At 40.9% G+C, this 12,260-nt stretch overlaps 1 protein-coding gene across 50 annotated transcripts in view; it reads right to left on the reverse strand.

Annotated features, from left to right (window-relative positions):
- Positions 1-12,260, reverse strand: part of TRDN (triadin) — a 1,346,604-nt gene that overhangs the window by 88,075 nt on the left and 1,246,269 nt on the right. For 48 of the 50 annotated variants that reach the window (XM_073675989.1, XM_073675970.1, XM_073675994.1 and 45 more), the window contains 3 exons: positions 8,033-8,077; positions 7,333-7,353; positions 6,789-6,827 (listed from right to left, as the gene is read on the reverse strand). In XM_073675989.1, the coding sequence (XP_073532090.1) occupies positions 6,789-6,827; positions 7,333-7,353; positions 8,033-8,077 (105 nt within the window). The remainder of the gene's footprint in view (positions 1-6,788; positions 6,828-7,332; positions 7,354-8,032; positions 8,078-12,260) is intronic. The other 2 variants (XM_073675966.1, XM_073676007.1) reach the window with 2 other exon arrangements.

The raw sequence follows: 12,260 nt of genomic DNA on the forward strand, positions 1-12,260 counted from the left end.
TCTGGTGACCTTCATCAGAGCTACCCTTCCCCACCAGTTGATCCCTTCCAAAACTATGGGCGTTCGGTGCATCCATGGTGATGCCAAGGACTATCCCGTGGCCACAGTGACAGTGGGGACAGACTGTGGTGCCCAGTCCCATATTGGGCCCTGATTTTTCTTTATTTTGGGACTTGTGGGGGAAGGGAACTGGACTAAGTAGCGTGGGGAAAAGCCAGGTCCTTTGAGAAGACCCCCTGACGAAGTCTCAGGCGGAGGAGTTCCCTCTGTGGGTCCTTGTCGGTGACGAGGGTGAGACGGTAACCGAGGAGGCTGACCTCCCTGAGTTACATAAGTCCGGAGAGAACTTTGGGATTGCTCAAGTTCGAGACCTGACCTTAAAGTGGGCATTCGAGCAGGTTACTATATGTAATGGGGTTGCCCAAGAGCCGGGGGCCGATACCACATTCCCCCACTTTGCAGTGCAGGGAGAGTTGCTATATCGGGTGGAAAAACTAAGTGACAGTGACAGAGTGGAACAGCTGTTAGTGCCGGGGCCATACAAATGGAGGGTACTAGATATGGCCCATTCATATGTTCTGGGGGGCCATCAAGTGGTTGAGAAAACTCAGGAGAGGATACTGAGAAGGTTTTATTGGCCAGGGTGTTACAGAGAAGTTCAAAACTATTGTAGGTCCTGCCCCATCTGCCAAATAACAGCTCCCTCTTCCCACTTCTCTAGCCCCTTAGTCCTATTACCTGTGATAGAGGTTCCCTTTGAGAGGATTGCCATGGACCTCGTGGGCCCCTTATTTAAATCAGCTCGGGGCCATCAATATATCCTGGGCGTCAGGGACTATGCGACGCGGTACCCCGAAGCAGTTCCCCTAAGGAACTCGTCCAGTAAAAGTATAGCCCGAGAGCTGGTCCATATTTTTGCTCGAACAGGTCTGCCAAAAGAAATTCTGACAGACAAAGGAACCCCCTTCTTGAGTAAGGTGATGAAGGAGCTTTGCAGAGTCCTTCAGATAACTCAGATTCGCACCTCGATTTATCATCCACAGACGGACGGCCTAGTGGAACGCTTCAACAAGACCTTAAAGGCGATGCTCAGGAAGGTCATTGAAAAGGATGGGCGAGACTGGGACTACCTGCTCCCATTTCTACTTTTCTCAGTCAAAGAAGTTCCTCAAGCCTCCACTGGCTTCTCTCCATTTGAACTCCTATATGGGCGGCATCCAAGAGGTCTCCTAGACATCACCAAGGAAACTTGGGAGGCTGAAGTCACGCCACGCAGGAGTATCATCGGACATGTCACCCAGTTACAGGAGAGAATATCAAAGGTGATGTCCATCGTGAAGGAACATCTCCTCCAGGTGCAGGAAGCCCAGGAGAGGGTATATAACCGGTCGGCGAGACTAAGACAGTTTCAACCCCGGGGACCGTGTTTTGGTGGTAATCCCTACCTTCGAGAGCAAGTTCTTCGCCAAATGGCAAGGTCGGTACGAGGTGGTGGAGAAAGTCAGTGAGGTTAATTATAAAGTTCACCAGCCTGGCCGAAGAAAGCTGCATCAAATATATCATGTGAATTTGCTCAAACCGTGGGGGGACCGGGAACCTGTGGAAACTCCTTGCCTGGGAGCTGCACCAGAAGGCAAGATGGAAGAGGTCACTATTGCAGAGACTCTATCACCGGCCCAGAAGCAACAGTGTCGAGAATTACTACAGCGGAATCGGGAGCTGTTCTCAGAGTTGCCAGGGCATACTCATGTGGTAGAGCATGACGTGCTAACAGAGCCGCACGTACGAGTGAATCTGAAGCTGCACCGGATTCCAGAAGCACGCCGGGAGGCGATCTCGGCTGAGATGAAGAGGATGTTAGACCTCGAGGTAATAGAGGAGTCAAAGAGTGGGTGGTCGAGCCCAATCGTCCTCGTGCCAAAACCCAATGGAGAATGGAGGTTTTGTAATTACTACCGCCGGCTGATTGAGGTATCCAAGTTGACGCGTACCCGATGCCTAGCGTCGACGAACTCATCGAGAGGCTTGGACCGGCGAGGTACATCACCCTTCTTGACCTGATGAAGGGCTACTGACAGATCCCCATGTCCTAGACGGCCAAGGAGAAGACGGCTTTCTCAACACCTGATGGGTGTTTTCAATACACACGGATGCCATTTGGACTACAGGGGGCCCCAACCACTTTCCAGAAGGCTATGGATCGGATCCTAGTCCTACATAAGAAGTATGCCGCAGACTACCTTGACGACATTGTGGTCTTTAGCTCAGACTGGGCTAGTCACCTACCTAAACTATAGGCCATTCTGGAGGCTCTAAGGAAGGCAGGATTTACCATAAATCCGAGAAAGTGTGCCATTGGAAAAGAGGAGGCCAAGTACTTGGGCTATATCGTTGGTAGAGGCGAAATAAAGCCACAAATCAAGAAAGTGGAGGCAATTCAAACCTGTCTGCAACCGCTCTCCAAGAAGCAGGTGAGAGCGTTCCTGGGAATGGTGGGATATTACTGGCGGTTTATCCCGAATTTCGCCATGATGGCCGTGCCACTAACGGATCTTCTAAAACGCACCATATCAACCATGGTGAAATGGACGAAAGAAACGGAGTCCACCTTTCAACAGTTGAAGCTTACACTGTCCAAGCAGCCAGACTTTAAGAACGAATTTGTGGTCCAGACGGACGGTTCAGAGGTTGGTCTAGGGGCTGTATTCTCTCAAGAGATAAATGGGAAGAACATCACATTCTCTATCTGAGCCGAAAGCTGTCCTACTGCGAGAAGAACTACGCCATAGTAGAGAAAGAGTGATTAGCCGTGGATACACTGAAATATTACCTACTAGGCCGGAAGTTTAAATTAGTATCAGATCATGCCCCGTTGAGAAGGTTGAGGGAGAAGAGGGGTAAAAATGCCAGGGTAACTAGATGGTTCCTAGGGCTCCAAGATTTTAACTTTCATGTGGAGCATAGGCCCGGGAAGTTACATGGGAATGCAGATGCCCTCTCTAGGATTCCCTGCCTGGTGTCAGAAGGTGCCCAACCCCGAGGCTTTGGGCAGAGGGGGGGGAATATGTGACAGTGTCACTGGTTTTATATGTGAGGGGAGGTATGTGTCACTCAGGATGCTCTCCTGTGTGAACTAAGACCTACTTTATTTCTGCCAGCATGTTATATGCTGGTGGGTTTACTCTGTTAAAGGGTGTGCGGTTTTATGGGAATGGCAGAGAGGGCGGGACGCCATTCCCCCTACCTCCCCTCAGGGTGTGGCTGAGCAATGTGAAAAAGCTCAGTCCCTTTTTTTCTCTGGAGTGTGGTCTGCAGAGTGAAGTCTCCAGACAGTGTTGTGGAAGCTGCAGAGCTTTTTACAAGGACTTTGCCTGTGCAGTTTGTGCTACCGAGAGCGGGCGGAATCCGCTCATCTATGGACTGAGATATATTTTGTTTTGTTTTCCTGTTTAACCCAGAGGGATCTTGCTTACTTTTCCTGTGGAACCCTGCATGAGTTTATGCCATATAATAAGTCAGCAGGAAGGTAACCTGAGAATGTGTGTCCTGAGTCTGCCTTCGGGAGAGCTGAGCGAGTCGTCTTGCCACAATTTGTACATACAAATGTTGCACATATAAACGCTGATAAAAAGTACAATGTGCACTTTGCACTCCAAAATTATTGGATATAATGAGTACTATCATATATGCTCGGCATTGTTGCAGAATTACAATGCAATATAAAGTGAATGAAGCGTATAAAATACATCTTGAATGACAGGTAGTAATTACATGTCATGTATACTGTAGCCACACTATATTTTAGCCGTCTATCAGTTCCTTAGCTAAAAGAAGAAAAGATTGGCTTTCCTCCTAATATTTTTTAATTAATTTATAATTCAGTCAAAAAAGATGACTTAGAATTTGCAAAATGTTTTCAAGTAATGAACTTATTATTTTCCAGAAAATGCAGAGATTATGAAACAAATGCCTCAAGCCAATGACAAAGCAATGCAATTAATATTTGTTTTCCTCTGCTGTCACAGCATAAAGTAAGATATAACCACAACAATGCTTATTAAATGATGCACAAGTTATATACACAGTAATATATGCACAATTTTGTTATGTCAAAGTGCTTGTGACATTTTCAAATTTACTTATTTCTAGCATTGACAGGTAACATGAAAGCAAAAAAAATGTGTTTATCATCATCCGTTGCTATAAAACACAAACTCGTGCAATTCCATATTATACAGACAAATGTTGCTAGCAATTTAATATTATACTTTACTAAATAACCCTCAATATATATGCAGTATATCAATTCTTTAAAAAAGGTATAACAATGATGTCATAGAAAAGAATGCTGAAGAAGCAAGCAGCAAGCATTAGATTTAATTTATTTTATATATTGTTATTTTTTTTCTCCTTCCTGTGGCAGCCTCATTATAGATAGAGGATTTCCTAATATCTGATATTTTACATGCATGCTTGCATCCAAAAATGTGTTACTATTGTTGTTGGACCCCGTCTCGAATATATCTATATTAGTGCTCTAATAGTTCATGTGTCAATGCAAGTAGCACATGATTGAGATGGGCTTCTAGCATCTAAATGTAATCAATGAATGTTTCCAAATAGATACTGAAGCATGCGCAAGGTACCAAAACAAAAAGAACCCAATTCATCATTTGCAGGTTTTTTTTTAAAGTTACTTTTCTGTTTTGCCTTCTGATATTTGTTTACTTTTTTGTTCCATTTTTGCAAAAAGTTCATCAATTTTGCGCAAAATAAAATATTCTCTATATTTTTCTTTTTGACCTGTTTTGTGCTTTTTTAGCACAAAAAGTCGCACATTTCACTAAATGATGCAACATTTGTGCCAAAATAACTTGTTTGCATAAAACAACACAAGAGGGACACTGGAGTACATTTGCGCCAAATTTTTGAATCCGCCTAAATTACCTGGAAAACAATAACCCCACCTAGGCGACGTATATAAAATAGACTATAAAAAAGATGCAAATTAAAATAAGAATAAGGTACAAATGAAAATCAGTCTAAAAACACCAAAAGAGCAGACAGAAAAGGTGAAAAGGCAATAAAAAATCAGGCCCAAGGTGTTGGTGATCATTAATTTTACAATGCTCTCTCAGATAATGATAAATAAATGATGTTAGGAATTATAGTTGTAAGTTTTATTTACAGATGTAGCAATGAACATTTGAATAAGTGGGCCCATAAATGTTTGTTAAGGGCTCCCAGCATTTATAGACACAGTTTTAATACTAGGATGCCTAAAAAGTAGGCATCCTGGTAGCCCTCTCTGCCCTGTGCGCACTGCATGTATGGAGTTGGCACAGGAGTTGATACTGCTCCTTACAAGACAGGTGCAAGCTGCTTGGAGTCTAATGGCAGGAGCAGAGGGCCGTAGATTCTCTCATCCAATAAAATGTGAGAAGATGGAGGACAAAATTTCTCAATCTTCTCCATTGTGCCAGTGCACGGAAATGACTTCCACACACTCATTGACTTGCATGACAGAGTGAGATTCAATAATTAGATCAAATTTGGACATGCTGTGATTTTTTCCTCCGACTGCCTTTTCCAGCAAGGAGAAGATCGGACATATGCGTGGCCCCATAAAATAACATTGGTCTGAGTGTGATTAGATGTTTGGTTGGATCGCACTTGGATGGAAAATAAGGTGGAGGGAGTGAGCCCCAACTGTGATTGCAGCATTTAAGAGGTTACTGAAGGCCTCCATGTATGAAGCAAAGTCTTTTGCTTGGCTTCATTAGAGAACAGTAGGTGTACAATGTACTGATATATTAATGTATATTAGTGTATTGTACAAACAATAGCAGGTTAAAGTCCCAAAGGGGAACTAATAAAAATAGGAAAAAAATTATAAAAGTTCATATCACCCTCCTTTTCCTGATAAAAAAAAGCAAAAACATACTGCTATTTCTAGATACCTAGCAGTTCAAACTAATAAACTGTGATAATGTTTATCTCATATAGTCAATGCCAACATTTATGCCAAATTTCACCTGAAATAGGAATAAAAAGAAATCAAAAAGTTGTTTGGACCTCAAAGTTGTACCAATAAAAAATGATAGCTCATATGACCAAACAATTTAAAAAGTTAGAGAAAATTTAAAGCAAATAGAGGCCAACTAGTTCTCTGTTGCTCAAGGGTGAGGTTAAAGCTTGTTGCTGTCATACACAAAACCTTGCAAACTTGGAGATGAAAGTGGATATAAAACCCATGCTGCTGAGGATCCAATATACATATGAAACCAGATGTGGTATGGAGGCGGTTTTATTTGTCAATGCGTTTCAAGGTGATCATACCTCTTCATCAGGACAAACAACAATGAATAATAATACCGCATCCATACCGTATCTGGTTTCCTATGTATATTGGATCCTCGGCAGCACAGGTTTTAGATCCACTTTCATCTCCAAGTTTGCTGACTATCTGTTTGGTGGATCTGCAGCAGCCATCTTTGATTAAAAGCCATTAAAGGGGTTGTGAAAGTCAGTTTCACTCTTTCCTTTCCAATCCAAATAAGACCCTTATTGCGCAAATTGTCATAACAGTTTAAACACATACACAAAACCTGGATTTTCAACCAGTGCAGCACAGCGGTATTGAATAACTGGTTGTATTATGCAATATCGCATTATTGTAGGTTCATATTACTGTAAGTTATTTCTCAATTGAGGTAAATAGCTAGAATGATCATGGCAATCTACTTCAATTTATTTTCAGAAAGAAAATAAGTAATATTTTATTTTACCTCGTTTTTCAGGCTTCTTTGTATCTTTAATATCCTTCTCTAAAATAAAAATATATGTATATAATTATTACATATATATTCACTATTACATATATTTAAAATATCAACTTAACCATTTATTTATTTGTCAAAATATCATTACTGTATCAAAGATAAGTGCCTAAGCCAGATGTGAGAAGCAGATGAAAGCAGCACATTGTTATATTATGCGCTAACCCTTCAAAACAGATGTCATAGCCCCTTCCGGCTGTGATAACAGATCATGTGCACAGCTTGTCACATACAGTAGCTCACAAATGGAATAATGCAAGCACATCAGCTCATTATCTTTGCTTGATATGTTCTGTTGCAGTAACTTGCTGTTTATTAGGTGATGGTGCTCAGTGTAAGCCGGTAGCTTATGCGGGTAACTGATTCAGGCCAAATGCATCATGTACAGCTCGGTGATATATCTTAACACATGCTTTCCATTTGTATAATATAGCAAACAAACAAAAGAAAAAGCATATATCATTCTAAAGAGATTTCTAAATACATGACATACTTTTTTCTGCTTTAACTTTGACTAGAAATGCAAAGAAACATATTCAAAGTCAAGCAATAATTGATATCAGATGTAATAAAATTACAATTATGACCAATAAAATGTAATATAAATGAATATTTTGGAAGAATACTCAGAGGCACACTAAACCTAGAAATTAATGATAAATTAGTTCAGATTGCTAATATAGTTTCCTAGTGTGACAGATTTTTTTTTAAATAAACATAAGCCAAGGGGCAGTGCTTAGACATCTTTATGTTCTGCAGACATGTCAGAGCGGAGAGGTTCCTGCTACAGATAGTTGTCTTAAAGCAAGACACAAGACCACTGAAGCTGGTAATTGGCTGCAGTAATCATATGAGGTATACAGCCTGTGATTTCAGCAGTCAACTTTAACAGAAAACTAGCAGGGAACATTTTTACATTTTTGGATGAAACGCCAAGTCAATGGACAGGAACTGCACAAATTTCTTTAACTGCTGGATCCCAAGCTCGGCTTATGATTAGCCATGCTTATGAGACATCGACGATGCACAGATGACATCACGCCAGGAAAATCAAAAGCCGTGCAGGGAATCCAGAAGCTCATTAAATCCCCGTAGATCCTATCGACAGACAGAGATCACTAACCTTGACCATGGACCAGTGTTACAGAAAGTGATCTGCTCATCTCAAGTTATGAGCATGTGTGTAGATTTACCTGTTTTTGGTTGTCCAGATTTCTTTTCAGTCTCCTCTGTTGTTTCTGAACAGAATACAATTTACATTTACTTTCATATACTTTACTGATCCCCATGTATGCCTTAGATAAAATATATTTACTTTATTTTTCTGTTTGAGGCCAATGAAGTACAGACTGGCAGCCAATGGAAAAGTGTATTTAATGCCTAATGAATACGAATTACCACTTATAAAATATAGAGACTTATAAACCCATTAGGGTTCATTCATATGAGCGCTAAATGGGTCTCTGTGCTGTGAGTGTACCACACATGTAGTATATGAACAGCATACTGACCAATGCAAGTTAATGTGGTAGTTCACATGAACATTTTTACACATGGATCGATTGTTTGCCTATAAAAAAAAAAATTGCAGTATGCACTACTCTGATTCACATTACGGATCAAATTCCCCCATTATAAGTCAATGGGTGCACAAAACACAGATCAAATATGGACTACCATCCATATGAAATTCATTTTTCATGGATCCATTACAATTATTATCATAGGAAACTGTATTTGACCTTTATTAGTTATCAATGTGTTCATGTAAAAACTGAATGTCACATAATGGACATACGGATTTCAAAAATGAACAAAAGGATTGAATAAAAATGATAACACGGATGAAAAAACATCTGTTTTTTTCTGGATGAAAAATAGATGATAATGCATACACTTGTCTGAACCTGGCGATAAAGAATAACCGTTGTTTTATTTTTTATTAAAGAGAACCACGTCAAGAGCTGCCTGTCTCCTGCCTCTGATTGACAGGTCACTAAAACATGAGTGTCCTGTCAGTTAGAGACAAAAGGTAGGGAGTGGGCGGGAATAGGCAGAGAGCAGAAGATCTGTAAGTGCAGATCTCACCCACTACACTAGCAACTCATTAGCATTAAAAGATTTCCTAAAGGAGAAAAAACGTGGCGCTATTTAATCGTAGTAAGATTTGATCAATTAAAAGGGTGAGTATCTATAGGAAATTGCTCACCTGATGCGGTTGTGCAAACAGAGGCACAACTCCCGCTTGTAGTATGGATGAATTTGCATAAGACTGCAGCCAACCTGGTGAGGTGGGATTGAATCCTGATGCCAAAATGGAGAACCAGGTGATGGCACTGTTTGTTTCACGCATGCCGCTAGGTTCAGATAGGGGCAAGACAGGTTACATGAATTCTTTGGAATCCTGGGGGAACCGTTGCTCAGGGCTACCATAGACCATGTGCTGCAGCTTCTCTCAGGCACACAGGGGTATTGACCCTTAGGCACAGTCAAGTAGGTTGTTTCACTTGCTGACCAGACACACTTGACAAAAGTCCTCATAAATGGTAGAACAGCAGCATTTAATAAGAAACCGCACAGCCAGTGCAAGTTAAGTCTTATGAGTAACAAGCTCCAGCGACAAACAGTACAGTTTTCTTTCTAATGCAAAGGCACATTAATGAACATAGCATTCTTTACAGCACAGTGAGATGGAGGAGGGGGGAAGATTTGCTGAGGGATATAATCCCTGTGACACCATTTCTTCCAGTCCTTATCTTTCTGCCTGACAATACTCTGCACTGCTAGTTCAGGAACTCTACCTGACCTGTGCTTAGCTTCACTCCTGACTTGAATTCTTTTCACTTCCAGGGCCGCTTCTGTGAGATTTAGAAAACACACATCACCTTTCTCTTTGGCTCCAGCCAGACAGTAAACAACTTCCCCACAATCCCCCTGGGGCTCTGCTAAAACACTCCCCTTCTGTGTTAACCCCTCTAGTTGCTGGATGCTTCTGAAGCACAACACTTCCTGTCTCATGTGCTTGTGTTACTTCTAATAGTTGCTGAATGCTTTTAAAGCAACAACACTACTTCTGCATGTCACACTCTGCAACAGCACTACTTCTGCATGTCACACTCTGCAACAGCACTACTTCTGCATGTCACACTCTGCAACAGCACTACTTCTGCATGTCAAACTCTGCAACAGCACTACTTCTGCATGTCACACTCTGCAACAGCACTACTTCTGCATGTCACACTCTGCAACAGCACTACTTCTGCAAGTCACACTCTGCAACAGCACTACTTCTGCATGTCACACTCTGCAACAGCACTACTTCTGCATGTCACACTCTGCAACAGCACTACTTCTGCATGTCACACTCTGCAACAACACTACTTCTGCATCTCACATGTCTTTGCCACTGAGTGAGATCAAGGTGCAGGAACTTCAGGTTCCTTGTAAGTAAAATTGTTTTATTCACACTAATATAAAACAAATAAAACTATATACACAACGCATTTCAGCTGTTTGTAGCCTTCTTCAGGTATATGACACTTGAAGAAGGCTGCAAACAGCCGAAACGCGTTGTGTATATAGTTTTATTTGTTTTATATTAGTGTGAATAAAACAACTCATTAGCATAAAATTTCAGCAATGTATTTCTCTAAAACAGCACAACAGATTTGTACAAGAAAAGTAAGGATTTACACAGCATTACAGCTCCTGTATATTCATGCCATTAGTTTAGGGTATAAAATCCTGATGACAGGTTCTCTTTAAATAAATAGAGCAAGAGAAAATAAGAGACTTTGTAATGTATAATAATAGAGAAATCTGCTTCTTTCTCCTCGCAAACTGATCATTCATTCTCAAAATTCTCACTGCATAGGTAAAATGTGACTAGTAAATACAGAATTTACAGTTTCTGAATTATCAGATGACAGTTGGTGCTCATAAAATTTAATGGAGAACAGTAACTGTCTTTTCAGCAGAACTTACAGCAGAATGTCTGTGTCTGCTGCTAGCTCCTCCATCCTATCTCCTATCCCATCCCTTCATCCCACCCCCCCCCCCCGAATCCACCAATTTTAAAAGCACCGTTATCTCTTATCTCGGTAATGGGAAACTCTCTCTTCACTGAAGACAGATTTTATGCATGAAGAGAGAGAAAGATACACTCCCTCACAGAAGTTATGTCGCTTATCCATGTTATGTAAATAAAAGCTTATAACCTGACGTTAAATTCATCCATTGTTTTTATAAATTACCGATCCTTTACTGAGCACTGGTGAGGATGTAAACTAGGATTGGGTGCATTATATGACCAGGCAACAAAACTTTTGTCTTGCAAAAATCTGACCATTTTGCATTCATTAAATGATCAATATTTCAGCATTGATGCCAATTTATTTTCTTAACCTAAACCAAATTTGGGAGGGTTTCAGCTTTCAAAAGAGTAATTTATAAAACCAATGGATGAATTTAACGTCCGGTTATAAGCTTTTATTTACATAACATGGATAAGCGACATAACTTCTGTCAGGGAGTGTAAATCCAGGAGGAAAAAGAAGCAGATTTCTCTTATAATTATGCTATATATTACAAAGTTGCTTATTTTGATGTGTTCTATTGGTTTCTAAAATAATTATTAAATTAACATTTACTCCTCAAGCTGCATTTACACACACAGATCTGTGATCAACCAGATCAATCTCACAGATTATACAATTGGTCTCAGCTAACAATTTACAACAACAGATATTTTCATTTTCGTCATCTTTCGTAATCATCTTAAAACAAAGAAAACAAAGAAATGGCATCGACTTGTCTAAACAGGTCAAACAGCTGCTGATCAGATAGCAAATAGCTGATTGGCTGTCTTTTAATGCCAGAAATTGGCTCATATAAACCTAAACTGGATTTATAATCTAATCTAATATATAAAATAAGGTGGATTTAAATTTTAAATGTTTCCAGACCCTGCATTTTTTAGTAAAAACAAAAAGGCTATGTGCCCACGATGCAGAAATGAAGCAGAAAATTTCTGCAGCATTTCTGCATCTCCCTGGCAGAAAAAACGCATGCAGATTGTGCATGCGTTTTTCCTGCAGAATACATGCGGATCCACATGCGGATTCACATGCGTTTCCGCATGCAGATTGACAAGCGCTTTCCAGGCGATAGCATCACTTGGAAAGTGCTTGACAACTAGGTGACACTTTATAAATCCATGCAAACAGCATGGATTTATACAGTGTGAACCGTAAAAATTAAAACAAATAAAGCTATACTCACCCCCGATGCCCCGGCGTGGCTGCAGCGCTGCTTCCTGGCTGGTTCCCGGCTGCCGGCATATCGCGAGACAGAGCGGTGAAGGGCCTGCGGTCACATGACTGTGACATCACCGCAGGTCCTCAAGCGATGCCGGCATTCAGA

The sequence above is a fragment of the Phyllobates terribilis genome, unplaced genomic scaffold, assembly GCF_046119375.1.
Source record: "Phyllobates terribilis strain yellow unplaced genomic scaffold, ASM4611937v1 Scaffold_3__8_contigs__length_932513732, whole genome shotgun sequence".
In the NCBI taxonomy this organism is placed as follows: Eukaryota; Metazoa; Chordata; class Amphibia; order Anura; family Dendrobatidae; genus Phyllobates; species Phyllobates terribilis.